The sequence below is a fragment of the Manis javanica genome, chromosome X (assembly GCF_040802235.1).
Source record: "Manis javanica isolate MJ-LG chromosome X, MJ_LKY, whole genome shotgun sequence".
Classification (NCBI taxonomy): Eukaryota; Metazoa; Chordata; class Mammalia; order Pholidota; family Manidae; genus Manis; species Manis javanica.
Genome location: NC_133174.1, coordinates 40801579 through 40828427, shown reverse-complemented (window position 1 = coordinate 40828427; position 26849 = coordinate 40801579). Strand labels below are relative to the sequence as shown.

Here is a 26849-nt window from a genome sequence, read left to right as displayed (position 1 = left end):
AAAGCAAAGACTGTTATCCCATCTTGGATTATAACGATGAAAAAAAAACTAGACACAGCCAAACATCCATTAACAGAGGAGTGGCTCAAAAAGCTGAGGACATCCAAAAGATGCAATGTTATGCAGCCATGTCAACAATTATCGTGTGGTCTGGAAAGAGTTAAAGCAAATGTGGTCAAATATAAACATTTAGCTGAATTTAAGCAAAGACTATGTGGTGGTTCACTGCCAACTTTTCTGTAGGTTCGAAGTGTAAAAATAAAGTTAGGAACTTTTTTAAGCAAAAACAATTTTTGCTTAAATGTAAGTTAATAGACTTGTGTAGACCCATCTCCAGCTCATCAAACTCTATTGTCCATGTTAAAGATAATAAATCTAACACCCTTTCTTCACAGGAAAATGGTATAGAGTAACTGTAATATTTGTCTAACTACCTAGTGTCTGTTTCAATCACACTAAATGTAATTCTAGCTATACGTAACATACAAGATTTACCAAAAAACAATTTTGGTAAACCACAGTATGTCCTTTACAATCACCTTGTTGTAAGGACAAAGAGAAACTTGAGCTTAGGTTCTGAGTATTGGAGGGGGAAAAAAACTTGCTTTTACACATGAAACACACGAATTATCTTGGAAGACTTCCTGGGTGGGGGGGTGGAGGCTCTAGGTCCTGCAGGTGGGAATAGCATTTGGGTGAACCGACATCTGGGTTTTCTTTCAGGCTCAGACCTGGATTTACCGGGTGCTATTATTTGAAATCCTAACGAGGGAAATAAATTAATCTAGTAATTTGAGTACATAAAAATAAATTAATAAAAACCTTACGCATTTAAGTAAAACCAAGGGAGCTATTTCTATCTACAAGATAGCCAATCTTGAGCACAGGTCTTCAGCAACCCGCCATTAGACACCCCTATTAAATGAATAGACAGTGCGCTGTCCATCTCTACTTGAACCCGTTATGGACTGTGACCGCAGAGCAGAGTCATCGAAGACGAATTTTAGAAAACACGTCTCCGTTTTAAGAAACATTTTAATGCTAACATTCATTCTCATCAACTGGGAGTCAAACCCAAACCACCCGTGTGAAAAAATCAAAATCCAGGGCGATATAGAACAGGAATGTACTCCCCTTTAGACCCTAATCAATTCTTGCCCGTCAGCTTCCAAAGTTCTGATTTTTAAATACGAAACGGTTTACCCTTTCTTCCTGCACTTGTACGTCGCATCCCCCCAGAACTCGTCAAATCCCTTTAAACCCCCAACAGCGGGGCACGGTCCCCACCAGCTCCGCGAGCAGTCCCAGTTCCCACGCTCTGCAGTCTTGCGTTAACTCCGTAAAGCCCCGCCCTTCTCCGCTTAAGCCGTTTTCCTCCTCTCAGGCCCGCCCCTCCCCACCGGACTATTTGGTTGGCCAGCGCCCTTGTACGTAATTCACCCAGGCAACCCGGAAGCCGTGGTTGATACCGACCACTGTTATTGCCGGCGGGTCTAAGGTAAGGGCAACGTTGGGTGTCCCTGGGTGGCGGGGTCCCGGAGTTGGGAGGGGCACAAAGCGGAACCCCCAGCAGGAGCCGGACAAGCCCATCCCAACATTTTGAGGGTGCAGATGTACTGGACTTGCGGCCAAACTGAGTGGTCAACGTGGGCTTCCCCCTCCCCATTCCTCAGGAGCGCATCATGGCGACACCCCCTAAGCGGCGGGCTGTGGAGGTCACGGGGGAGAAAGTGCTACGCTATGAGGCCTTTGTCAGTGACGTGCTGCAGCGGAACCTGCGGTGAGTGATAGCTGGTAGGGGAGGCGGGGCATTTGTAACGTTCTACCGTGCGGAGCGGGGCGTTTGGAGTTGGGAGCCTAGCTTTCTGATTGGTGAGCGCTGCGTCCCGAGCCCGGCCCACGCGCCATTCAAGCGGGAAGGAGGGGCGACATCCGGGGTGCGATTTGGCGGGACCAGGCGGGCTTAGTAGAGCGTGTGCCTGCGCATGCGTGGCTTCTGATGGCACTTAATGGCACATAGCTAGTTACTGAAGCCGGAGGTGCAGTTTCAAATTCTGCTTTAGAGGTACTTGTGACCATACGTGTGAACACGTTATACCACGCCTCAGTTTCCTCATCTGTGAAATGGGAAAGTTGATGGAAGCTTTCTCATTCAGTGATTGGATTTTAAATAAAATGAGTTCTTGTAAAGGATTTAATGTGGATACTAGAGGCTCAATGAATATGAAATATTTTTATTACTATCATCATTAATCTGAGCAGGAAGTAGAGTGTTCAGAACTGGGATTGTGAGCATCCTAAAAGGGATGGAGAATTTTTCTACGGTGAGAATGGGACATTGTGTTTGGAGGGAGGCTTTGAAAGTAGAGCATAACAGTAATACTAATAAATTATAGCTAACACATGTAGAGAGTTACTATTTGGCAGGCACTATTCTGAATGCTTTATAGAAAGCACTTATTTAATCCTCTTAATGACTCTGTGAGGTAATACTTGTCATCCCTATTTTATAGATGGGGAAATTGAGTACAAAAGAGGTTACTTAATTGCCAAAGTTACACAGCTAGTAAAAAGAAGAGCCTAGATTCAAACACAAGCAATCAGACTTGGGGTCTAAATCTTCTTCATTTAAGTGCTTTTTTAGGGCACGGTGACATGAGAGCCTCAGAGGGTCATGATATGAGGTATTCCAAGAGGGAGAGGACTTCATGTCGGTTACCATTTTATTCTTGTTCCATCCTTTTTCATCAGAAAGGTGCTGGACCATCGCGACAAGGTATATGAGCAACTGGCCACATACCTTCAACTGAGAAATGTCATTGAGCAACTTCAGGTGAAGATGCCAGGCTTAGATACCTTCTGTGGGGGGGCAGGAGGGGTCAAGGGTGGGGGGCAAGAGGAGATAGCCCAAACCAATACCAGTCACCTGACCTAAAAGTTGACCACTGACCCCTACCTCTTTTTCCGTGGCCCTACAGGAAGCTAAGCACTCGGAGTTATATATGCAGGTGGATTTGGGCTATAACTTCTTCATTGACACACTGGTGTAAGTGTCTACCTGCCCTCTGAGCCCATTAGGGTTCAGCTTCCCCCTTTGCTTCATTCAGCAGATATTTCTTCTGAGTATTTACTATGTATCAGATGTTGTGCTGGGGATATGACAGTGAATAAAACAGGACAAAATCCTTGCTCTCCCAGAACTTCAATTTGGGAAAGGGAAGGGGAGGGGAGTAGAACAAAAGATCTTAAGTAAACTCTGTGGTATGCTAAACAGTGATAAGGACTTCCCTCATTTCCTCTAACCACTGTTTCCTCAGCCCAGACACTTCACGAATCTATGTGGCCCTTGGATATGGGTTTTTCCTGGAGTTGACATTAGCAGAAGCTCTCAAGTTCATTGATCGTAAGAGCAATCTCCTCACAGAGTAAGTCCAATCCATGAGGATAGTGTCTAAAAACACCACCCTTTGCAACACTCTTCTCCCTTTGCCCATAGCTGCTTGGGGTGATTCTTAGGGACCCATCTCCCCTCGTCCTCAGGGCTAGGTCTGAGGAAAGTAGAGATGCAAAGCCCAGCCCCCCAGGTGTAGCACATAATAAGCACTCAGTAAAAGGTCTTTGTATTGTTCATTCACAACATTTATTGGGTATCAGCTGTATTCCAGGCTCTGTGCTTGGCAGTGGGGAGGCAGCAGTGAACAAGGCAGAAGGGTTCCTGGAAGCCTTACATTTTAGAAGGACTATGCTGTCACACATAGGCACAGCCGACCAGATCCAGGATGTCTCAGCCTATAAATCAGTAACAGTAAAACAAGTTACCTCTCTGACTTCACCTCCTGCTAATTTTCCTGCTCCTTCGCTGTGCTCCCCCCATACTGACCTTCCACAGCCACTTAAACACCCCCAGAATGACCCCACCTCAGGGCAATTGCAGTTCTCTCTGCCAGCAGCATTCTTTCCCCCAGGTAGCTGCATGGCTTCCTTTCTCCTAACTCAGTTTAGTCTTATGTCACTTCCTCAACGAGGTCTTTAAAATCACAACCCTTGGCACTCCCGATTCCCCACTTGTTCTACTTTTCTTTTTTCCTTGGCATGTATGACCTCCTAATGTTACTGTGTAATGTATTTCTTTCTAGTGTCCCTTGCTTGCTCCCATTAGGATATAAGCTTACAAAAGGAGATACTTTGTTTATATCCCAAGTGACTAGAATAGTACCTAGCACATAGTAGTCACTCCGTGTTTGTAGAATGAATTTAAAAGGCTATGCTGGATACAGATTGAAGTGGGAATTGAAGCAAATCTGTGTTGATGGTGATGGGGAGGGAATGTGGGGAGAAAGTATGGGCTCCAGTTGAGTTTAAGGTCTTGTGCAGAGAAGGGGAATTGGGAAGTGGATAAGAGTTTTGAAATGTAGCTAGGGAAGGCATCCCAGAGGAAGTAACATTTGAAGCACTTGGTTGGGTGAGCAAGCCATGGGGCTATCTGGGGAGGAGCATTCCTGGCAGGGGGACCAGCATGCCTGACCAGTTAGAGGAACTGCCAAGAGGTGAGTATAGCTCAGCTGGAGTGAGTGAGGAGATGCTGAGCAATACACTTAGATTAACAACATCTCACAAGAGTGAATACCACTGACCTAAAATTCCTTCTGGGTTATATTTATCTTTATTCCTACATTCAGTTCTTTCAGAGTTGCCTCCCTTCTGTTTCAGTAATTCTCTTTTCAGTACTTCCCAGGATTTCAGTGGTAGTAGACCCAAAAGAGCCTCAGACCTGAGATTTCTAAATCTTATTGATCAGACCAACTGGTGAAGAGTTTAGTCAAGGGGCCTGCTTTCATGGGCCTATGCAATTCTGAACTGGTGGTCATTTAGACCAAGTCCATTTTTTTATAACAAAGCTTTCCTTGTTATGTCACAGTATTCCTGTACCTTTCAAACAGATTTTAATTTTTGAGGCTTGGTTGTTTCCCAAAAATGAAGTATTTAAGTTGTCAGTGCCTGCCTCCTTGTCTGTTCTTATGGATATGTTGAGCTGGTTCTGTTTGTGTGATGAGAAATATAATAGAATCTCTTATTGCTTTGTTATAATCAGTAAAACTTCCTGAAAGTTTATTTATTCTAGGAGATGAGGATTTGAGTCTGGGCAGCTCACTGTCCTCTTTAAAATACTTTGTAGCTTGGTACATACTTTAACTGTCTTTCCTTATATTATGTAACCAAAACAGCCTATCTGTCCTTCCTATTGTTTGCATATTTCTTTGTTTGGGGAGTGGGAGGAGCAGGTCTCTGTCAGTCTTCTTTCCTGATTACACAGAAAGGAGTACACACATCCACATCCACACTCATGAACAGACATGTCATTATAGAACAAACAGGATAACCATATGACTATTAACACTGCTTTACATATTAAATAAGTAGCAATAAATTAAACATATCCCTTTTGTGTTACAGCTAACATTTGATGAAGTAATTTTCCCTTTTTTTTAAAGTGTGAACTCAACTTTTATAGACTAAGCTTATACCATTGACTAGTTTTGTTCTCTTTTTGATGTGCACATTGTCCCTTAGAAGCTGATCAAGTTCATTCCTCTGTACTTTGAGCACTGTTCCAGATATTCTTGGAAGTATTCTTGCTCTCTGGCAATACCACCATGCTCTGTTTATATCCTTAAACATAGACTTAGCCATCATTTGATGACTTCAGTTTCCATTGAGTGGAGTAGCCATTCATTTATTCATCCAGCATACACTGGGTGCCTACTATGTGCCACACGCTGTTTTGATTCCTGGGGATACAGCAGGGAACAAAGCAGACCAAATCTCTGCTCTTACACAGCTTACATTCGAGTCAGGAGAGGCAGACAATGAACAATTAAGTAAATGATGTAGTGTGTCACTGGTTGACAGTGTTATAGAGAGCAGAGTGAAATGAAGGTAAACATTGCCTGGGGGGAAAATTGTAACTTTATATGGTGACAGATGGTAACTAGTCTTATTGTGATCATTTCACAATGTATACAAATACTGAATCAGTATAATATGCCCCTGAAACTAATACAACATTATATATCAATTATATGTCAATAATAAAAAAATCAAGAAAAGACAAACATTGGGAAGGGGCAGTTGCAGTTTTAACTAGAATACTTTATTGGATGAGAGAAATAGAAGAGTCCACTTTTTGGCTGAACAGCTGGAAGGACGGAATTGCCATTATCTGAGATGGAAAAGATAGGGGAGGAGCAGATTTGGAGGGGATTATTCAGCCTAGGACCTGTTAAGTGTGAGGGGCTTATTAGACATTGTGAGGTGGATTTTTTGATGTTAAAACTCCCAAGGCTGGAGTTTGAGAGAGAAGTCTGGACTGAAAATACAAATTTGGTAGATACTGATATGTAAGTGGGTTCATACTGATTTTTTTTTCCAATTTAACATTCTATGTGGTTGTCTTTGACTACTCTTAACTGTATTTGGTTTCCTTAAAACTGACTTCTTTATTAACAGATAGCTCAGCACATTGAAATCCACATTTCTTACCATGATTCCAAGATCCTGTGTGATCTCGCCCCTTCCCACCTCTTGGACCTTACCTTGTACTGCTTTCCTTCCACCATTCACTTAATTTCTAACACTCTGGCCTCCTACCTGCCTCTCAAAAAGCTTCCCTGCCTCTTGGATTTGTAGAGAAAAGACCCTCATACTATTTAACTGTTACTCATTCTTAGTCTTCAGAAAGGCCATCCTTGACCCTTTGTAGCAATTAGGATTCTTCTGGGTACAACTGGTCCCAATTGGCTTAGCTATAAGGAATTTACTGGTTTATGTGATCCAACAGCCTGGGTCCAGAGTGGTTTCAGACATCTCTAGTTTCCCTGTTGCTCTCTGGCACTTGGGGTCTTCCTTGAGTTTGCTTTTACACCTGATGTTCAACCCTTTGGTAAATCCTGTTGACTCTACCTTCAAAACAGACCCCAAATCCAATCATTTCTTATCACCTCAACTGCTGCTACTGTGGTCTGAGTCTCCGTTGCTCACCTGACTATTGCAACAGCCACCTCACTACACTTCTTGCTTCCATAGTAGCTCTCCTCACCCCCAGTCAATTCTCCACCCAACAGCCAGATGGATCCTGTAACCCCTAGCCATTTCACACCTGTGGGTAAAATTGTAACATTTCCAGAATATCTCGCCTGGCTTTAGTGTATTTGCATATCCTCAGGGGTGGAAAGAAGTTCATCTCCATATCAATGGGTAATTACCTGGGCAATGGAGGGTGTGTCTGAACCTGAGAGTTTAAAGGGAGGGGCTGGCTTGCTTGCTTGCTTCTTCAGGAGCAGAGGAGAGAGAAGGCCCTGGACTGCAGTTTGTAAGCAATAAACGGGTTTTAAACTTTATTTCTCCCTTTGACTGATTTTGGTTTTTAGAGGTATTTTGTCCCGGGATTTCCTCTCCCTGGACTTACATCTGGCGGCAGTCGGCACGGTGCCTCTGAACCCGAAATCTGTCATAGTCGGTGAGACCTTTGGGAGGACTGCTCCTGTGGATGATGGGGAGGCCCCAGTGGATGCAGCAGCAGAGAGTGCCACTTCACCTGTTATCCCCCCAGCTGTGGGGCTTCCAAGTTGGGAACCCCTAGTGGGGAATTGGGCTAGGGTAATGTACCTCTAAGAGGGGTGGGGCTTTCTCCAGAACTGGGGAAGGGTGGAAACACTGGAAGCTGCAGAATTAGCCCTCAGTGAGTTGGAAGACTGCATGGAGACCTTCAGGAGCCATGTAGTGGCTGCAATTGTAGGGTCTCTTTTCATCGAGATAGTGGAAAATGTTATACAGGAGAAAGAGGATTATCAAGAGATGTAGGCGGGAGAGAGACACACTTCAGCATCGCTTGGAGGAGCTGGGCGATAACCTATGGGATGCTGTTAAAGAGAGACAGTTACTGAAAAGGCAGCTCACACTCCTAGAAGATTCCTTAGCAGCGGCAAGGGGGGAGATGGCAGGAAAAGCCACGTTGCAGGAGGCCGTGGGGGAGGAGAGGAAAGAGTGGTGCCTTCAGCCCTGGAAATGGTGGAGGAGGAGCCATGGGTGGAGCAGCCCAAGGGAGAAGAGTAGGAGGTGGGGCCCTTGGCAGATCTGCTACCCAGGCCACCACTGGAGGTACCATCTTCTCCTGTTTTAAATGCCCACCCAGCTGTAATTAAGAAAATAAAAATGAAACAACCACAGGCTCCTCAGGGTGAGGAGCAGCCCCCTTCCCAGGTTGTGGAGCATTCCATGCTCTGTCCCTATACCCAGGATGAGCTGGTGGACATAGGTATCCGGTATAGGCAGAGGACGTCAGAATCTCTGCCTACATGGCTTTTGCATCTCTGGGATATGGGGATGGAAAACTTGTTGTGTCAGGTACTGAGATGAGTAGTAGAATGGCTTCCCTGACGACTCACCCTTCCCTCCGGCAGTGGTTGCAAAATGCCCATCACGCCTCAGGGAATCAGACACGCCTGGAATGGCTGACAGCTGCCATCAGGACAGTTTGGCCTAATCTTATGCAGAGATCCAACAGGTACTGCAGGAATTGGGTATGAAAAACATCATCTATAATATGGACCCCTAGGGCCCTGATGAGGAGGTGTTCACTATAGGAATGAGAAATCTGGTGCTGCATACAGCTCCCACATCTCTCTTTGGGTCCCTAGTGACTACTCTTGTCCCCCACCTACTGCAACCCATAAGTGAGGCTACTCATACTTTAGCAGATCTGGGGGAGGTTGAAACAATAAGGGCACGGAGGGAAGAACGGGCCACGACTGAAAGGAGACGTGCAAAAGGTCCCATGAAGGTCTCGAGGACCCAGATGTGGGTTGATTTGATAAAGGCTGGGGTAGTGAAAGAAAAACTCGATGGGCAGCCCAATGGGATCTTGTTAGAACTGTGGTACCAATTAAAGCCAGAGCAGCAGTTCCAGCTGCTGAGGTCCAGGACATGGAAACCAGAGTCAAAGCCTCATGCCCGGCCTGTGTCTTTGCAAAATTTAATGGAAAACAGTGCTCAGGATTTACCTGAGCCCTCACCTCCATAGGAGGATGATTGGGCATCACAGTTCGACTGAGGTGGGGGGTCAAAGTCCCCACCTTGGGGGCCATGGTAAGGAGGAGAGGCCACATGTAGAATTAGCAGTTCATTGGTCCCCCATGAATGTACAACATGTCCCGGCACTGGTGGACACAGGAGCTGAGTGTTCTTTGATTCATGGCAACTGTGAGTGTTTTCCTGGGACTCCTGCTGTGATAGACGGCTATGGGGGTAAGGCAATTAGAATGAAGAAAGCCAGATCCCATTGGGGATAGGGTGTTTACCCCCAAAGGAGTATACTGTACATTTTTCCCATCCCTGAATATATTTTGGGGGTAGATATCTTGCATGGCCTGTTGTTACAGACCACTGCAGGTTAGTTCAGACTGAGGGGTATGTGTGGTAAAGGCAGTTCTGAGGGGACGTGCTAACACCCATCTGTAGCTCTGCCTGTACCTTGGCGGATGACAAATACTAAGCAGCATAAATTGCCTGGGGGGCACAAGGAGATTGGAAACTCTACAGGAGTTGGAGAGGGTGGGCATCATAAAGCCCACTCATAGTCCTTTTAATTCCCCAGTGTAGCCAGTGAGAAAGCCAGACAGCTCCTGGCATATGACTGTAGACTACAGAGAAATGAATAAAGTCACACCCGTTTGCATGCTGCTGTCCCCTCTATAGCAGCCATGAACTGAGGACATATCATTATGTAGTAGACCTTGATAATGCTTTCTTCTCTATTGACACAGCACAGAGAAGACAAGTAATGAGTCCACAGCATCTTACTATGCTGATGGACAGTGACTCCAATGGGGGGGGGGGACTTGATAATATGGGTGAATGTTGAAACCCAATGTTGTTCATGTGAAACTTTCACAAGATTGTATATCAGTGATACTTTAATTAAAAGAAAGGGGGAACGAGTACATTGTAAGGTGAGATTTCTGGAGGGGTGGCCTGTGGGTAAAATTGTAACATTTCCAGAACATCTCTTCTGGCTTTAGTGCATTTGCATATCCTCAGGGGTGGAGAGAAGTTCATCTCAGTATCAATGGGTAATTACCTGGGCAATGGAGGGTGTGTCTGAACCTGAGAGTTTAAAGGGAGGGGCTGGCTGGCTGGCTTGCTTGCTTCTTCAGGAGCAGAGGAGAGAGAAGGCCTTGAACTGCAGTTTGTAAGCAATAAATGGGTTTTAAACTTTATTTCTCCCTTTGACTGATTTTGGTTTTTAGGGGTATTTTGTCCTGGGATTTCCTGTCCCTGAACTTACATCACCCCTGCAGTCTTCTTTGATCACAACCCTCCCTTGGCTCCTATCTCTCTCAGAGGAAAAGTCATTTCCATGGCTTTGTAGGTTTTACACAATCTGTGCTCCCCACTTACCTCTCTGACCTCACCTCGTATACTTTCCCTTCACTTACTCTTCTCCAGCCACACTGGTCTCTTGCTATGCCTCAGAAGTGCTAGATACACTCCTACCTCAGCACCTTTGCATTTGCTCCCCACCCTGTTGTGTCTGGAACACTCATCCTCTGTATATCCATCCATACAATTCACTTCTTCATTTTAAGTCTTTCCTCAAATGCTTCTCAGTGAAGCCATTCTAAACACTGTAATTAGAATTGCAGCCCTACTCCACTTCTTGTCCTATCTTATTATTGTTTTTCATTGTAGCTATAACCATCTGACTTTCTATATTTCATTCCATCATTTGTCCCTCTTCATGAGAATTTGAGCTCCAGGAGGCCAAGATTCTTGTTTGTTGTGTTTACTGCTGTCTCCTCAGTACCTAAAACTGCCTGGCATAGAGCAGGGATTCAATAAATTTCTTTGAATCAGTGCAGTCCTGGCTATGACCAGATGTCTCTGCACAGGGGCAGGTCAGGTATTTGCATGTCCTACCACTTGCCGTGTGGGAGTCATCCAGGACACAGGTAGTTCTTGAAGTGATGAGGAAGCATCATCCTCATGATCGTAAGTGGGGCCCACTTTACACTTTCTTGTTTTTTCTTTCCAGGCTCAGCAACAGCCTCACCAAGGACTCCATGAATATCAAGGCGCATATCCGCATGTTGCTAGAGGTGAGAGCAGCTCTCCCAACTCCCAGACTCTTTATCTCCAAATGTGTTCAGGGTGGCTATCTGAGGAAGGGAGAGAGCAGAGATGGGAAGGACCACATTTCCCTCTAAACTGGAGCCAAGCTAGCTTTGAGGGAGGGGAGGTCAGAGCAAGCCTGGGGTAGGGCCTGGACTCAGTCCTTGTTTAATCTCTTCTGTCCTCTTTTTTCAGGGGCTTAGAGAACTACAAGGTATGCAAAATTTCCCAGAGAACCCTCACTATTGACTTCTCCCTCTCCCCAGATATTAAAGAGCGTGAATGCCGTTGAGTCACATGGACCTTCTTTTCCCCCTGAATCCCTACTGTTTGCTAAAGCACCCTGTTTCTAAAGCACAAAGTTATAGGAGACCCAGAGATCCAGTCTCTGTGTGAAACCCTTAAAGCCCCTTAAGTCCTGCCCCCAGCCTGGCTACACTTTTTGCCTCTTGACTTTTTGCTCTGCCCTGTCTTTGTCTCCTTGGCACCCTGGGCCCCCACCTGCACTTCTTTTCCGTAGACACCACTCTTTGAATTACCATAGAGAGTGGGCCGATTCAGGGTGAAGGTTTGTTGCCAAGGCAATACGCCTTTCATTCCTGCCCCTAAGATTTACCCCTCTCCCACACCCAAATCGTTCCTCAGGTTTCTTAAATCACACCCACGCCTCTCTGCCCAACTTTGGCCTCGCCCCTGCTAATAAATTCCAGCAAGCACCAATGGGCCCAGAGCCGGATCCCGCCCCGTCCCCTCCGTCCCGTCCGTATTGCTTGAGTGCAGCTTCCACGAATCAGTGCAGAGTGAGGTTCCGTCCCTTCATAGCTAGCGGCAGCTCAAGTCTGCCCTCCTGAAAGGCATTTAGTTTCTGCCACTCGATGCACCTTCGTTTGTCTGGCAACTGCCCTGCCATCCTACCTCTACTCCATTCTGCCGGCCTCCGTACAGCCTTGGTCTGACGCCCTCCCTGCTGGCTTGCTCCGCCCACTTCTACACAAGTTCTGCTTCCGCTGAGCTGCGTGGAGTACAGCACCGTCCTATTGGTTTTTTGGCAGCAGGCTAGGAGTCTCATCCGCCCCTCTCCCCAGAGGCAGTCAGTCTTCCACTAATCTGTGTAGGCCAATCAGTGCGAGGCAGGCGTCCCCAGAACCTTGGCAATTGCCTGCCGTCAGTCAGTCTTTCTTAAGCCAATTAGCTTGGCGCCCTGGCGGGGCTGAGCACGCCCCGTCCGGAACCCAGGCGGCCATCTGCGTTCCATCAGTTCCCCTTGGGCCAGTCGCGGCAGAGCTCCGTGCGGCAGCGCCCGCCTCGCCAAGCCTGGAAGCCGCGCGGTTGATCCTTGGCGCTTTGGCCAATCAGCGAACTGCGGGATGCACGGCACCTCCTTCGTGGGCCCACGTGAGCGGTGAGGACAGGCCGGGGTGGTTTGTAGGTGCTGCCGCCGCGCCTCCGCCACCGTCGTTGCCACCTCGAAGCCCGGGCCTGGGGGGCGGTGGGGCCGCGCATGGAGCCCCCGCCCCCCGGAGCTGCCAGCACTGCCGCTGCTCTACGCACAGGTGAGCCCGGGGCCTACAGGGTGGAAGGCCTGGTCCCTGACCCCACGTATCCTTCCCGCCCCCGCGCGGGGGGATGTGGCGTGGTGGCCTGCTGGTGCTCGACTCCCCACCGACACCACCGTGGCTGCTGGACATGCCTGTGGCATTTTCCCCTCCCTTCGCCCCCTTGTAGTAGATCTGACCGTGGCTTGACTCCCCTTCCTGTTTTATAATGGATTGGTTGGCGTGCTTCTATTTATCCCCACCCCACCTTATAGTGGACTCGTCCATGGTCTTGCCCCGCACCCCCACCTAGAGGGGACCAGGCTCTGGCATTGTCCAACTCATTAACAGTAGGTGCGTCTGAGTGTTTATATTTCTCCTATCAACTTTCTGGGGCCCCATCTGGGGCCATGTTTGTTCCACCCCTCTCGTTCCTTGTAGTGAATCAATCCGTAACATTGTACTCCCCCCGCCCCTCTTTAACAGTGAGTTATCTGTGAATTTGTATCCATGACTCCTCCAGTCCCCCAGTGCATCAGTCCATGACTTTCTCTCTCTCTCTCTCTCTCTCTCTCTCTCTCTCTCTCTCTCTCTCTCTCTCTCTCTCTCTCACACAACCATTTTACAGTGGATCAGTCTACACATCTGTATTCCCATCCCCCTAGTTATCAGCCCGTTGCCCATCCCCTCTTTTTTGTAGACTGTCACTCCAATCCTTGGACTTCTCCCTTCCTTTTAAAGTGGTCAGTTTCGTGTTTTATATCTCCCCATTTTCAGTAGTCCAATCCATGGCTTTGGCCTCCTGCTCGTTTAATCAGTTTGTGGGCTGGCTTTTCTCTCCCTCCACAATTGTGCAGGAATTAGTATGCTTTCCCTCTCTGCCTCCCTTTTGCCCTTTACACTCCCTCTCCTCTTCGCAGTGGGTCTGTTCTTTCACATTCCTGCTACCCATGTGCTTACATTCACATTCCCCATTCCCTCCCCTGAGTCCAGTGCTTTGTAATCCCTCCAGGAGGGTTAGCCTGTGTGCTTTTATTTTTCCCCTCCTTTCCTAATGGCGAATCCGTGGCTTTTCCTGCCCCCTCCCTCCTTCTTAGTGCATCAACCTATGTTCTTGTTAAACCTGGGTCTCTTTACTCTGTAACACTCCCTCACACACACTGTTAACCACTAAGGCATTCTGCCTCACTACAAAAAATGAATACATCAGTGGTTGCCATGCCAGTAGGAGCTAACATTTATCAAGCACCTATTATGTACCAGGCAAAGTGCTTTATATAAATGAGTCCATTTAATCCTCACCACAACCTTGTGAGATAAATACTGAGAAAACTTCACCATAGAGAGATTATAAATACCTTACTCAAAGGTGACCCAGTAAGTACCAGGTTAAGTTGCTCCCCTGAACACAGGACATTTTTGAGGCTCTCACTTCATCCCATTCCACTTGAGGTCCCACTCTTTAAACGCCAAATTAATTCCCATCTTGAAGCTTTTATTTTTTCTGCCTGCAGTGTCTCCATTCCACATCTTGTCTCAGCACCCAGCCACCCCAAACCCAGCAGCTTTGTAACCTTAAGTGATTTAACCATTTTCTCTCTGCTTCTGTTTCCTCATTTGTAAAATGGGGAAACATCACTGAATCCTCTCCAGTATAAATAAAGAATACCTGTGAGTTAAAAAAACAAGTAACCTCTTTGGCTTTACTTCCTATACTTACAAATGCCCCCACCCCCAACTCTGCTCCAGCCACACTGACCTCACTCATCCACAAACACACCAGGCACAATCCAGCCTCAGGACCTTTGCTGTATTTTCTGCCTGGAACACACTATCTCCATCTTTATGGTTCCTTTCGGTGCTCTGCTCAAATGTCAGCCCGTCCCTGACCATCTGAACTTGCACACCCTTCTCTGCTTTCTTTTGCCCTTTATCACCATTGGACACTGTGTAGTTTGCCAGTTTATTGTGGTTTTTTTTGTCTCTTCCCATTAGAATGGAAGTCCTGTGAGGCCTTACAGTTCTGTCTGCTTATTCACTGCTGGGTCTCCAGCGCCCAAATATACCTAGTATGTAGTAGGTGCTCAATAAGAATTTATTGCATGGATGAATGGGAAAAATATAATTTCAGACAAATCAGGAAGCAGGCAGATGGAGATTAATAGGGCATATGAGAGCTAGTTAGGAGGCTAGTTAGTTGGGACTGTTCATTCAGCAAACACTGACTGAGCACCTACTGAGCAGCAGACAATCTTCTTGGAGCAGACATTTGCTAAAAATGGTAGAGACAGACTATATAAATAAAACAAGTAATATTAGATACTATATTAGACAAGTGCTAAGGAGGAAAAATGAAGTAGGGAAGGTAGGAACTATTGGGGTAGTTGAAACCTTAGGCACAGTCCTCACTTAGGAGGTGACACTTAGGGCCCGAGGGAAGTCAGGGAGGGAGCCATAGTATCTAGGGGAAGAGTATACCAGGCAGAAGGAACAGCCAGTGCAAAGGCCCCTAGGTGGGATTATGCCTGGCATGTTCAAGGAACATAAAGGAAGCCAGTGGCTGGTGCAGAGTGGAGAGAGGAGGTAACGTTAGAGAGGCGGTGGGAGCCAGATGGTGTAGGCCATGGTGCTACATAAGGTTGGGAGGAAGGGGTTTGGGGACAGAAAAGACACATTAGCTAAGAGCTAACATTTGTTGAGGGTCCACCAGAGATAACTTTTGTGCCAGAGATACTTTTCTAAGTCCTTTACAAATATTGACATTTAATCCTTACTGAAGCCTTTGAGAATATGTGTATTTGGGGGATATTTTATTTTGAGAGATTTTTACAGATGCAGAAACAGATCCAGAGAGGTTGAGTAACTTGTTCAAGGTCACAGCTAGAACAAGGCAGAGGAATATGAGGCTGAAGACCCAGAGAGAAGAACAGATCTGCAAGGGTAGACAGGTTATTCAGCACATTGGGTCACACAGTGGAAGAATTAATTCTGCCTGGGAGATCTCAGAACTTGATGATCTTGTAAGAAAAGGTTTATCAGGTGTGAGTAGCAGGGAAAGCACTACTGGCCAGAACAGCACATATGTATCCTCAGAGATAGGAACTGAATGAAGTCAGGGTGCCCATAATGTAGCATGCTAAGATTGGGACCACCTCTAAGCCTTTGTATAAGCTGTTCCTTCTGCCTGAAGCATCCTTCCCACAGATGTCAGCATGGCTTGCTACCTCCTCTCCTTCAGCTCTCTGTTCAAATGTCACTTCCTCAGGGAAGCCCTCCCTGATCATCCTGTGTAAAATAGCATCCCTGTCACCTTCTAGGATCTTAGCTTTCTGGTCCTCTTATTTGTGAGGTGGCTAGGATCACTATGTCAAGCCACTACTAGAATCACTGCCTGGGTTTGGACCCCAGCCCTGCCAACTGCCAGCTGTGCAGCTTTGGGCAATTTACCTAACGTCTCTGCGCCTCCCATTTCCTCATCTGGTAAATGTGAGGATAATAATAATGCCCACCCCAATAGTGTTGATTGGAGGACTGAGTGAGTTAACATTAAAATCGTGTACAGCACACTGTAAGGGCTGTGTGACTGACTGGTTCCTTCTTTTTAAGTTAATATTTTTATTCTTAGCACACTCACAGGTGTCTAACAAGCTCTGAGACTGACCATCTCCAAAACAGACCTCCTGATCTCCTCACAAAACCTGCTCTCTCAAAGTGCTCCTATTTCAGTTGATCCCAGCTCCATCCTTGCAGATGGTCAGGCCACAAACCTAGAGTCACCCTCAACATCTCTCTTACACTGCCCTCCCCATCCTATTTGTCAGCAAATCCCATTCACTCTATCTTCAGGTTTTATCCAGAACTCAGCCACTTCTCATCAGTTCTGCTGCCCCCCCCACCACTCCATCTTTCACTTCAACTATTGCAGTAGCCTTTCCAGCCCCTACAGTTAGTCCTCCTTACAACAGCCATAGGGATCCTGTTAAAATCCAAGTCACAGCCTGTCACCCTTCTGTTAGAAATGTTCTTGGGGCCCTGTCCCAGAGTCAAAGTCAAGGTCTTTACAGGGTCCCCATTGCCCCTCTGTCATTCCCTACTACTTTCCCCCTTACTCCCTGCTTTCCAGCCATGCCAGACTCCTTTCTCTTCCTCTGACCTGCCTGATGCTCTCCAACCCCAGGGCTTTTCACCTGGCTGTTACCTGTACCTGGATCGTTGCTTGTCAGGTTGTCACAAACCTGACCTCTTCACCTCTTTTAGGTCTTTGCTCAACTGTCACCTCTGAGTGCTTACCCTGCCTTAACTACTCTTCCAAAAATAACAGCTTCTTCCCTGCTTCATTTTTTCTGTACTTCTTATCACCATCTATGTATTCTTTACTTGTTTATCTTGTTTCTTATCTGTCTTCCCCACTAAAACATGAATTCTACTAGAGTGGAGATTTTTGTCTATTTTGTTCATGGCTGTATCCTCAGCTCCTGGTCACAGTAGGCACTCAGTAAATGCTTGCTAAATGAATGAGATGTAGAGAAGTAAACATGACTGAGTAAGGCAAATTACTAGAACTCTTATTAGGGGTCAAGTGGGAATGTGATGCTAAACAAAATAAAAAACACTGTGTACTGTTGAGGCTTGAAGCAAACTGTCTGATTTCACCTTAATTGGTAGGTTCTGCTTATAGCTGCAAGAGGAACTGGTAAAATTGCCTGTCTTCACCACCAGGAGTCACACTGAACTCCCTGTGCCTCTGAAACAAGCAGGCTTTCGAAATAAATTCTGTGAGGTCTCTAATGACAGGACACTCTAATCTGGACTCTGTGACTTTGTGACTTGTCTCATTGTCTAAAATTGTGTCTGGCAAACTTCAAAACAACTCAGACATAGGAAGATCATACCATATATTTCATGACAGATTAAAGAACCAAGCCATAAATAATAGAGGAAGGTTCTTTGAAACCTCATTTGGAAGGCCTTACTCTTAACCCAACAATCCCAGCCAGTGAACAGTTGGTTGATGAAAGTTCATTCCTCATGGAACAGGAAGCTCATGTTTATTTCCAGTTCACTCTCAGCAAAGAGAGCAGTTGTGACACTGGGAAGGTCCTGTTCTCTGCAGGACATGCTGAGGAAGCAGTCATTGTGAGAGGCAGGTTTGCCTAATGGTTTAAAAGCTTAGACAACTGGAACCTGACCACCTGGGTCCAAGTTCTGGCTCTGTCACCTAGGCCCTGAGCCTGTAGGCATCATTTAGACATTTTATTCCTCAGCTTACTCTACTATAAATTAGAATAAAGAGTACCTACCTTCCAAAGTTGTGATGAAGAATAAATGAGTCAGTACCTGTGAAAATGGCAGTACAGGTCTACACGCCCTTCTCCAAAACCATTGGTGCCAAGTGTGTTTCAGAATCTTGAATTTTCCAGGTTTAGAAAGGTACCAAGGTGCACATACAAGATGTCACATAACAAACACCCTTAGTGGCCTCCATAATTAGTCACATTGAGATTTCTGCAGTGAAACAGTCACACTGAGGATCAACAAAGACCAGAAAGGGCCTTGTTTCATTTCATATCAGGTGTTGCTGCCCAGAGGGATACAAAGAAGCTTTCTGTTTTATGAGCTTCTTGTATTTTGGAATAGCAGATAAAGAATTAGGAGCAAATTAGAAATTAGTATTTATTAAGAGCTTATCATACCCCATGCACATTATACTTAATCTGCACAATAACCCTATGAACCTGGTATTATTAATACCGGGACTTGAACAATGAGGAAGACTTCTAGGCAAAGGAAAGAGTGCTACATGGAATGTACAGCCTTTTTGAGGGGCCATCAGAAGGAACCTCCTGAAAAACTTGATGTTTGATGTAATAGAAGATGCAAATTGAAACATTCAGGCAAAGGGCATTATTCTAGTTTCCTACTCCTGCTGTAACAAATTATTGCAAATTTAGCTGCTTAAAACAACACAAATTATTATCTTAGAGTTGTGTAGGTCAGAAGTCCAGCACAGGTGTCATCAAGCTAAACCCCAGGGGTGGCAGGGCTGCATTCCTTTCTGGAGGCTCTAGGGGAGGATCTGTTTCCTGCTCTTTCAGGTTGCTGGCAGAATTCAATTCCTTGAGGTTGTATGATTAAGGCCTCTGTTTCCTCACTGGCTCTCAGCTGAGGGCCATTCCCAGCTGTAACGGGCCACCATATTCCTGGGCTCAGATCCCCCATCTTCCATATTCAAAGCCAGTAACGGCAGGTTGGGTCTACCTCAGGCTTTGAATCTCCTGCCTTTTCTGTCATCACATCTCTCAGAGCTAGCGTTATGCTTCCTGCTTTTATTAAGAGCTCATGTGATTAAATTGAGTCTATCAGAATAATCCAGAATGATCTCCATGTCTTAATGTCCTTACAGTAGTCCCCCATTATCCCTAGTTTCGCTTTGCACGATGTCAGTTACCCAAGCAAGGTCCTGAAGCAGATGGTCCTCCTGACGTATAGTCAGAAGATCAGTAGTAACCTAATACTACGTCACGATGCCTACATCATTTGCCTCACATCATCTCATCACAAAGGCATTTTATCATCTCACATCATCACAAGAAAAAGGGCAAGTATGGTACAATAAAGTATTTTGAGAGTGACCACATTCACATAACTTTGATTACAGTATAATTGTTTTATTCTATTGTTGTTAATCTCTTCCTGTGCCTAATTTATAAATTAAACTTCGTCATAGGGTACATACGTACAAGAAAAAACATAGTATATATAGGGTTTGGTACTATCCAGTTTCAGGAGACCACTGGGGGTCTTGAAACATCCCCCAAAGATAGGAGTGCCTACTATAACCTTAAATTCATATGCAACGTTCCGTTGCCATATAAGATAATATACTCATAAGTTTGAGAGATTAGGATGTGTACATTTTTGAGGGGGTACTATTCTGCCTACCACAGTTCGGCCTCTAGCCACCAAGGATTCACATTTGTCCCACATGCAAAATACATTCACACCATCCTAACATCCTCAAAGGTCTCATCCCCATTGTTTGGCCATCCAGAGCAAGGCTGAGGAGCTTAGAATTTATTTGGAGGGTGCTTAGGGGGTGATGGTGGAAATTAGGGACAGAGCTGGAGGCAAGATGGCAAGAAAGGAATCCTTTTCCTGCTGACCCCTATCTCCTCCTTTGTTTATAGCCTCTCAGCTCAGAGCCATCTGTCCTCCAGGTACCCCTGGAATGGCGTGAGCATTCCCCCAGCAATGGACCCCTCTGTGACGCTGTGGCAGTTTCTGCTGCAGCTGCTGAGAGAGCAAGGCAATGGTCACATCATCTCTTGGACCTCACGGGATGGTGGTGAGTTCAAGCTGGTGGATGCTGAGGAGGTTGCCCGGCTGTGGGGGCTGCGTAAGAATAAGACCAATATGAATTACGACAAGCTCAGCCGGGCCTTGCGGTACTACTATGACAAGGTAAGACCTCTGAAACCAGGCTGGGAATCCCAACGTTTATGTTAGTTATTTCTTTTTCTTTTGTCTTAATTGCTATAGCTATAACTTTGAAAACGATATTATTTACCATTTCATACCCTACCTTCTGGTATTCTCAGACCAGTGTTGGGCCCCCCCAAACATTTATCTCAGTTATTTTCTTAGAGTTTTGGCTAAAACCTTCATAGCAATATTAATACTGACCCCTACTCAGCCCACTATATGAGATACCCAAAGTCATGCATGCTGTCCCAATGTGCTCGACACATTTCATTTTCTTGCCTTCTGGCCCCCCTTTTGAAAACAGTATTAATGATTCTTCCTCTGTCATTTTGAAAACACTTAATAATCCTGTCTTCGCCCCTGAACCAGTCCTGGGGTCCCCCAGTTATTTCATAGTCTATTCTTATTTCAGAATAAGAATTCTAGAGTATTCTTATTCTTATAGTCAAAACCTCCATGACAGTATTACACTAACCTTTCCTTACCTAATCCTCTGGGATAGTCAATATTTTTATCAATTTTCCTCTCATTCCTTTAGCTAAAACCTCTAAAATAACATGTGCGAAGCCAGTTCTACACTCCATTTTCTTGCATTCCCAGAGCAACACTGTTCCATCCCAATACTTAAATCAATTATTTTATCATCTTATTCCTGTAACTAACATTTAAAATTTTCCTCATCCCCTCAGACTCCTAGACCAGCATTGGATTTCCCCTCCCCCCAATATTTATATCAGTTATTTCATTTTCTTATTTCTTTACCTGAAACTTCCAAAACACTGTTAATGAATATCCCTTTTCATTCCTTCTCTGAGAAACACAAACCCACCCTGTTATATACCTGATGAGCATTAAGATATCCCCAGGGTACCCTAGTGCCCCCTGATGTCTCTTGTCCCCTAGAACAGCCCTGGACCTATGCTGCATGCCTTTAATCATTTATAGCATTTTTTCCATTTTCATATTTTATTCCTTTAGTTCAAACATCGAGAACAATATTAATAATGAGATCGCCTCACTCTGTGCTCTGAGACCACCAGAACATCCCTGAGACTCTCCATACCTATCGTGATATATCCCAAACATGCTCTGTGACCCACCAAAGCCAGCCTTGAGATTGTCCTCATATTTATACCAATATTTTAATATTTTTGTCTTGCTGTTACTTAATTTTCTAATTACCTTAGTTTAAGCTTCCACAACAGTATTAACAATGAGGCTTCTCACCCTGTCCTCCCTAGTGACCTTGCCCTGTTCCACATATGTGTCAATAGCTTTAAATAATCCTCTCTATATAAATAATTTATCACCACATTCTTCTATATGAATGTAGTCTTTTCCAATATTTATATTATTTTCCTGTCTTACTGAAAACTAGACTCCAACACCTTGTCCTGGCAGCCACCCCCAAGGCCTTATCTTGTTAAGCCACAGATAACCGTGGTTCCTGGAGCTGGAGCCAGGAGGAAAGCCTGCTGGTGCACCTGCTCCCCCAGGTGGCCGCATTGTGGAGAGGAGCCACTGCCTGTGGGAGTGTGTAGCTGAAGTGGGGATGGGGGAGTCGGATAGATGGAAATAAAGAATGACAGAGGGAGACTCAGAGGGGACACAGGAAAAGGGGAGGAGGGCAGTAGACTAAAGGAAGAAATATGGATGGGAGAATAGTGAAGGGGAAGAAACTGGGAAAGAATACAAAGAGGGAAATTGGGATGGGGAAGAAAGAGGAGAAACTGAAGGAGGAGAAGGAAGGAGCCCCAAATTGAGAAGGAGATGGGTAAGTTATGAAATGGCTGGGAGGGATGAAGCAGACACAGAAGTGGGGTGGTATGTATACAAAGATGAGAGGGGCAGGAGGGAAGTAAGTCATTTCACCCATTTCTCCCCTACCCCAATCCACACCCTCCCTCCACCCTGGCCCTTTCTTCTAAGGTCCTCTATCCTGTCTCCTCCCTTCCCAGAACATCATCCGCAAAGTGAGTGGGCAGAAGTTTGTCTACAAGTTTGTGTCCTACCCAGAGGTCGCAGGGTGCTCCACTGAAGACTGCCCGCCCCAGCCCGAGGTGTCCATCACCTCCGCTGTGGCAAATGTGGCCCCTGCTGCTGTGCATGCCATCTCTGGGGACACTATCTCTGGGAAACCAGGCCCACCCAAGGGTACAGGAATGGCAGGCCCAGGCAGCCTTACACGCAGCAGCCGGAACGAGTACATGCGCTCAGGCCTCTATTCCACCTTCACCATCCAGTCCCTGCAGCCACAGCCACAGCCACCCTCTCACCCTCGTCCTGCCTCAGTGCTCCCCACCACCACCCCTGCAGGAGTAGCAGTGCCCCCCTCGGGGAGCAGGAGCACCAGCCCATGCCCCTTGGAGGCCTGCCTGGAGGCTGAGGAGGCCAGCCTGCCACTGCAGGTAAGGACTGGAATATGGAAATTCGTTAAGAAGAGGGGAGTACAATTTTCAAATGAGGAGGGGAGTGAGGCATAAACATCCTGCTAAAGGAGATATGGTGGAAGGAGGGACACAGAAGCCCTCTTGGAGAGAAGGGTTTGGGGAGCAGAGCTCTTCAGGTACTGAGAGGGAAGGCGATTAGGTGTGCTTTGGGGAGTAGTACACCCAGCATATAGTAGATGCCCTGAACCTGTTTGCTTAGTACACTGCTTCTCTCACTTTATCACTAATCACAATCACCTGGAGGACATTGCAAACCACAGATTGCTGGAGCCCATCTCCAAAGTTTCTGATTATGTGAGTTTGGGGATAGGCTCAAGAATTTGCATTTTTTTTTTTTTTTTTTTTTTTTTTTTTTTTTTTGAGAGGGCATCTCTCATATTTATTGATCAAATGGTTGTTAACAACAATAAAATTCAGTATAGGGGGGTCAATGCTCAATGTACAATCATTAATCCATCTCAAGCCTAATTCTCGTCAGTCTCCAATCTTCTGAAGCATAACGAACAAGTTCTTACATGGTGAACGAATTCTTACAGAGTGAATAAATTCTTACATGGTGAACAGTACAAGGGCAGTCATCACAGAAACTTTCGGTTTTGATCATGCAATATGACCTATAAACCATCAGGTCAAATATGAATATTCATTTGATTTTTGTACTTGATTTATATGTTGATCCCACATTTCTCCTATTATTATTATTATTTTTATTTTTAATAAAATGCTGAAGTGGTAGGTAGATGCAAGATAAAGGTAGAAAACATAGTTTAGTGCTGTAAGAAGGCAAATGTAGATGATCAGATGATCAGGTGTGTGCCTATGGACTAAGTATTAATCCAGGCTAGACAAGGGCAGCAAGACATCCACGGATGCAGAAGATTTCTCTCAAAGCAGGGGGGGTGAGGTTCTGAGCCTCACCTCTGTTGATCCCCAAAAAGAATTTGCATTTTTAACTAGTTTCCAGGTGAGGCAGATGCTGCTGATCCACAAAGTGAATTGTTGAGAACCACTGCTTTCATGAATGAGGGCAGTGCCGTCCCAGAAGCAGCTCCACTAACTTGGCAAAGTCCTACATCCTGTTGGAGGACCTATCCCAATGTCCTGCCATATGCCCAATACAAAGTCCCGCTGTCCAAGGAAAAGTCCATTGGCTTTGCTACCCCAGCAATCCTTAGGCACCCCCTCTGCACCCTCTCCTCTCCCAGGTCATCCTGACCCCACCCGAGGCCCCGAACATTAAATCTGAAGAGCTGAATGTGGAGCCTGGGTTGGGCCGGCCACTGCCCCCAGAAGTGAAAGTGGAGGGGCCCAAGGAAGAGTTGGAAGCTGCAGCCAGTGGGGAGGCAGGGTTTGTGCCAGAAGTCATTAAGGCGGAGCGAGAAGGCCCTCCCGTGGAGGGCGTAGCCGCCCGACTGCCGCTGGTCGTTATGGAGACTGCTGCGCAGGTGGGTGTTCTCGCAACTTCTACAGCTCCCAGCACCGAGATCTCCCAGCCTGCGAAGGGCCGGAAGCCCCGGGACCTAGAGCTTCCACTCAGCCCAAGCCTGCTAGGTGGGCCGGGACCCGAACGGACTCCAGGATTGGGATCCAGCTCCGGTCTGCAGGCACCAGGGCCGGCACTGACGCCATCCCTGCTACCCACACACACACTGGTGAGTGACCGTGCCGCCAATACCGTCATCTCCGAGGGAGTGGGAGGGTGGACCTTGGAGTGGGATTGGCTGCACTGAGGCCCCAGCTGGAGGGTCAGCACTGAACTGATGAAGGGCAGGCCTGCCAGTCTCCAGTGCCACAGATGGCCGTCAGAACCAAGGGCAGGGCTGGGCAGTTCTGTGGGCCGGGGCTGAGGGACCGAGAGGCCTTCTATGGGAACTACCTCTGGTTTGGGGCATGGCTTGAGGAAGCTGCATGGGACTTTTTGGCCTTTGGGGGGATTTGCTGAGTGGGTTTCCTATGGTATATAGGTGGGACCTGAGAGTTAGAAGTTGGCCTTGCTGTTGGGATGGTGACTTGTGAGGTTTGAAAGGAGCATATGAATGGGGGTCTTTTAGGTGGTGTTGCCCAAGGAGGCTGGGGCTGGGCTCTCAGGAGTTGGGAGGGGTTTTCTGTGTAAAGTTGGAGATGTGTTATGGGCATGGCCTTAGTAGTTGTGGTCTAGGCCTCTGCACTTTTAGGGACTGACCTCGGGAGTCTGAGTGGGAAATCTAGTGGGGCTGGAACCAAGTTCCTGTATTTTTCCCTCACCTGACCTTCAACCACCCCTTCCCCACAGACCCCGGTGCTGCTGACGCCCAGCTCGCTGCCCCCCAGCATTCATTTCTGGAGCACCCTGAGTCCCATTGCACCCCGTAGCCCCGCCAAGCTCTCCTTCCAGGTAGGATCCCTTCTGCCTATCTCAGAAAGGATGAGAGACCACAGCATGGCCCCATCCATGACCTCTCCCCATTTCTATCCCCAGTTTCCGTCCAGTGGCAGCGCCCAGGTGCACATCCCTTCCATCAGCGTGGATGGACTCTCAACCCCCGTGGTGCTCTCCCCAGGGCCCCAGAAGCCATGACTACTACCACCACCACCACCCACCCCCCTGGGGTCACTCCTTCCATGCCAGCCGCCTCAAGGAGAAACATAGTTGAGCTGACAGACTCGTGCTGTGATTGTGTTGGGGTGGGGATTCTTAGGAAGAAGGATCTCTCAGTAATTCTTCCACAGAAAACATACAACTTCTCTTCTCCTGGTCAGCCCCCCAGTGGCCGCCCTTACACGTCTCCTACTGCTGTGATAGGGGCGGTTTATTTATTTATTTTTTGAAGGCCACTGGGAGGAGCCTGGCCCAACCTTTTTGGGAGGTTAATGAGGGCATCTCCCCCATCTCCACACCTTACCCCCAAGATGAGACAGTCGGGATCTGGCTTGAGAAGGACCTTTATTTATTTCTCATCCTGCCCTTGGGGAGCTGAGGGAGCCCTGTCTCCATTTGGAGATATGAGTAGAAGAGCTAGCTTATTAGAGTTTATTATTCCTGGCCATACCAAGAGTCCAGAAGACTTCGTGCCATTTAATGGTTTGGGAGTCTTGGCCAAGGAAGACTCACACCCTGGAAACAGAAATGTCCACCTCCCCAGCTTTTCTCTCAGACACGACCTTTTTGGCCAGGGAGGAATGCCCCTTTTGTTCTTCTCCCACTGAGAAACCATTCCTGTGTCTGCCAAACTCCTGGGGTCCTGCCTGTTACCTCCCAATGGAGGGTTTTTTGAGGAGTGGTCCCCGTCTGGGGGGCCTTTCCAGCTAGTACTCCAGGTCTCCTTGTCCCCCACCCCTTGCCATTTTGATAGTATAATCTATTTTTAAACAGGGCTTTTCAATAGGGGAGAGAGGGGCATCTCTTCCTATATCTGAAATGGGGAGGGTGGGAAGGAAGGGATTTGGAGGGGGGGAGTCTTCCTGCCACTCCCAGGTGTTTATTTTTGATACCAAATATGTATTTTCAGCTCCCTCCCTCCCAGCCCCCCAGTTTCCTGCAGGCGGGTACAAAGGACCCTTTAAGTGTCCCTGGAGTTGGGAGGGAGGAATGGGGGACATAAAGCCTGTCCTATATGAATTCCAGACTGGAGAGAGTGGGTTCAAAGGACTCTTGGGCTCACCTCCTGTCAGCACTGGCTGAGCCTGGGCCTGGGGACCTGGAGGTTGGTGATCTGGGGGACAGTGCTACACCTGTCTCCACTGTTTGTTTTACTTTCCCCCAAATGGATCTTTTTTCTAAGAGTCCCAGAGAGTGGGGAATTGTTCCTGTAAATATATATTTTTAAAGGTGATGCTGGAGGCTGCTAGCATTTCTTCCCTGAAGCCATCAGGACTGAGTGTGACAGGCATGACTTTGCGTGAAAGGCAGTGGGGATGTGCAATTGATTATGAGAGAGAAGTCCTGATGGTCTGCATCAGAAACAGTAGTAGAAACTGTAGATTGGCACCAGGTGTGTGAAAAATAAACTGGAAAGCCATGATTGGGTGTGTACATGTGTGAAACTGCCAAAGAATGGAAGTCATAACCACAAATTTGACATTGTGTCTGTGTGAGAAATAATGGCTGTGGGTCAGAAAATCACTAAGACTGGATGAGTGATTAAGGTACTTCACAAGAAACTGGTGGCATTTGTAAAATCATGCTGATGGTGAACAAGGCAGACTGACTGACCAAAACAGTGTGTAGAGCCTCTAT

At 46.7% G+C, this 26849-nt stretch overlaps 2 protein-coding genes and 1 long non-coding RNA gene across 8 annotated transcripts; 2 read left to right on the top strand and 1 right to left on the bottom strand.

The window, feature by feature from the left end:
* Positions 1-1357: 1357 nt before the first annotated feature.
* UXT (ubiquitously expressed prefoldin like chaperone) lies at positions 1358-11458 on the top strand. 4 transcript variants are annotated; one of them, XR_012127423.1, is made up of 9 exons: positions 1358-1498; positions 1674-1780; positions 2752-2833; positions 2979-3046; positions 3318-3425; positions 7428-7516; positions 8460-8563; positions 11090-11153; positions 11362-11458. XR_012127423.1 is itself a non-coding variant. In XM_073227735.1 (9 exons), the coding sequence occupies exons 2-9, from the start codon at positions 1683-1685 to the stop codon at positions 11413-11415; spliced, it is 807 nt and encodes a 268-aa protein (XP_073083836.1). In that variant the 5' UTR covers positions 1358-1498; positions 1674-1682; the 3' UTR covers positions 11416-11458. The 4 variants fall into 4 exon arrangements, 3 of the variants coding, with proteins under 3 accessions (XP_073083836.1, XP_073083837.1, XP_017523568.1); XM_073227735.1 differs by having other exon boundaries at positions 7428-7656; XM_073227736.1 differs by lacking the exons at positions 2752-2833; positions 2979-3046 and having other exon boundaries at positions 7428-7656.
* Positions 3650-12294, bottom strand: LOC140847431 (uncharacterized). The gene is made up of 3 exons (XR_012127425.1): positions 12082-12294; positions 10975-11213; positions 3650-3789 (listed from the first exon to the last, which is right to left on the bottom strand). It is a non-coding gene; the product is annotated as an uncharacterized lncRNA (long non-coding RNA).
* On the top strand, positions 12212-26445 carry ELK1 (ETS transcription factor ELK1). 3 transcript variants are annotated; one of them, XM_036996320.2, is made up of 7 exons: positions 12579-12719; positions 19125-19299; positions 19889-20162; positions 22142-22591; positions 23839-24285; positions 24906-25007; positions 25092-26445. In XM_036996320.2, the coding sequence occupies exons 2-7, from the start codon at positions 19226-19228 to the stop codon at positions 25188-25190; spliced, it is 1446 nt and encodes a 481-aa protein (XP_036852215.1). In that variant the 5' UTR covers positions 12579-12719; positions 19125-19225; the 3' UTR covers positions 25191-26445. The 3 variants fall into 3 exon arrangements, with proteins under 3 accessions (XP_017523567.1, XP_017523566.1, XP_036852215.1); XM_017668078.3 differs by lacking the exon at positions 19125-19299 and having other exon boundaries at positions 12212-12719; positions 19919-20162; XM_017668077.3 differs by lacking the exon at positions 19125-19299 and having other exon boundaries at positions 12214-12719.
* Positions 26446-26849: the final 404 nt, after the last annotated feature.

Excerpts from the sequence above, each read along its gene's own strand:
- UXT (XM_073227735.1), top strand. The coding sequence starts at position 1,683 with ATGGCGACACCCCCTAAGCGGCGGGCTGTGGAGGTCACGGGGGAGAAA. Across the intron at positions 3,047-3,317 it reads TTCTTCATTGACACACTGGT|CCCAGACACTTCACGAATCT; the intron begins GTAAGTGTCTAC and ends CTGTTTCCTCAG. Across the intron at positions 3,426-7,427 it reads AAGAGCAATCTCCTCACAGA|AGGTATTTTGTCCCGGGATT; the intron begins GTAAGTCCAATC and ends TTTGGTTTTTAG.
- ELK1 (XM_036996320.2), top strand. The coding sequence starts at position 19,226 with ATGCCTACATCATTTGCCTCACATCATCTCATCACAAAGGCATTTTAT. Across the intron at positions 22,592-23,838 it reads AGGCCAGCCTGCCACTGCAG|GTCATCCTGACCCCACCCGA; the intron begins GTAAGGACTGGA and ends CTCCTCTCCCAG. Across the intron at positions 24,286-24,905 it reads TGCTACCCACACACACACTG|ACCCCGGTGCTGCTGACGCC; the intron begins GTGAGTGACCGT and ends CCTTCCCCACAG.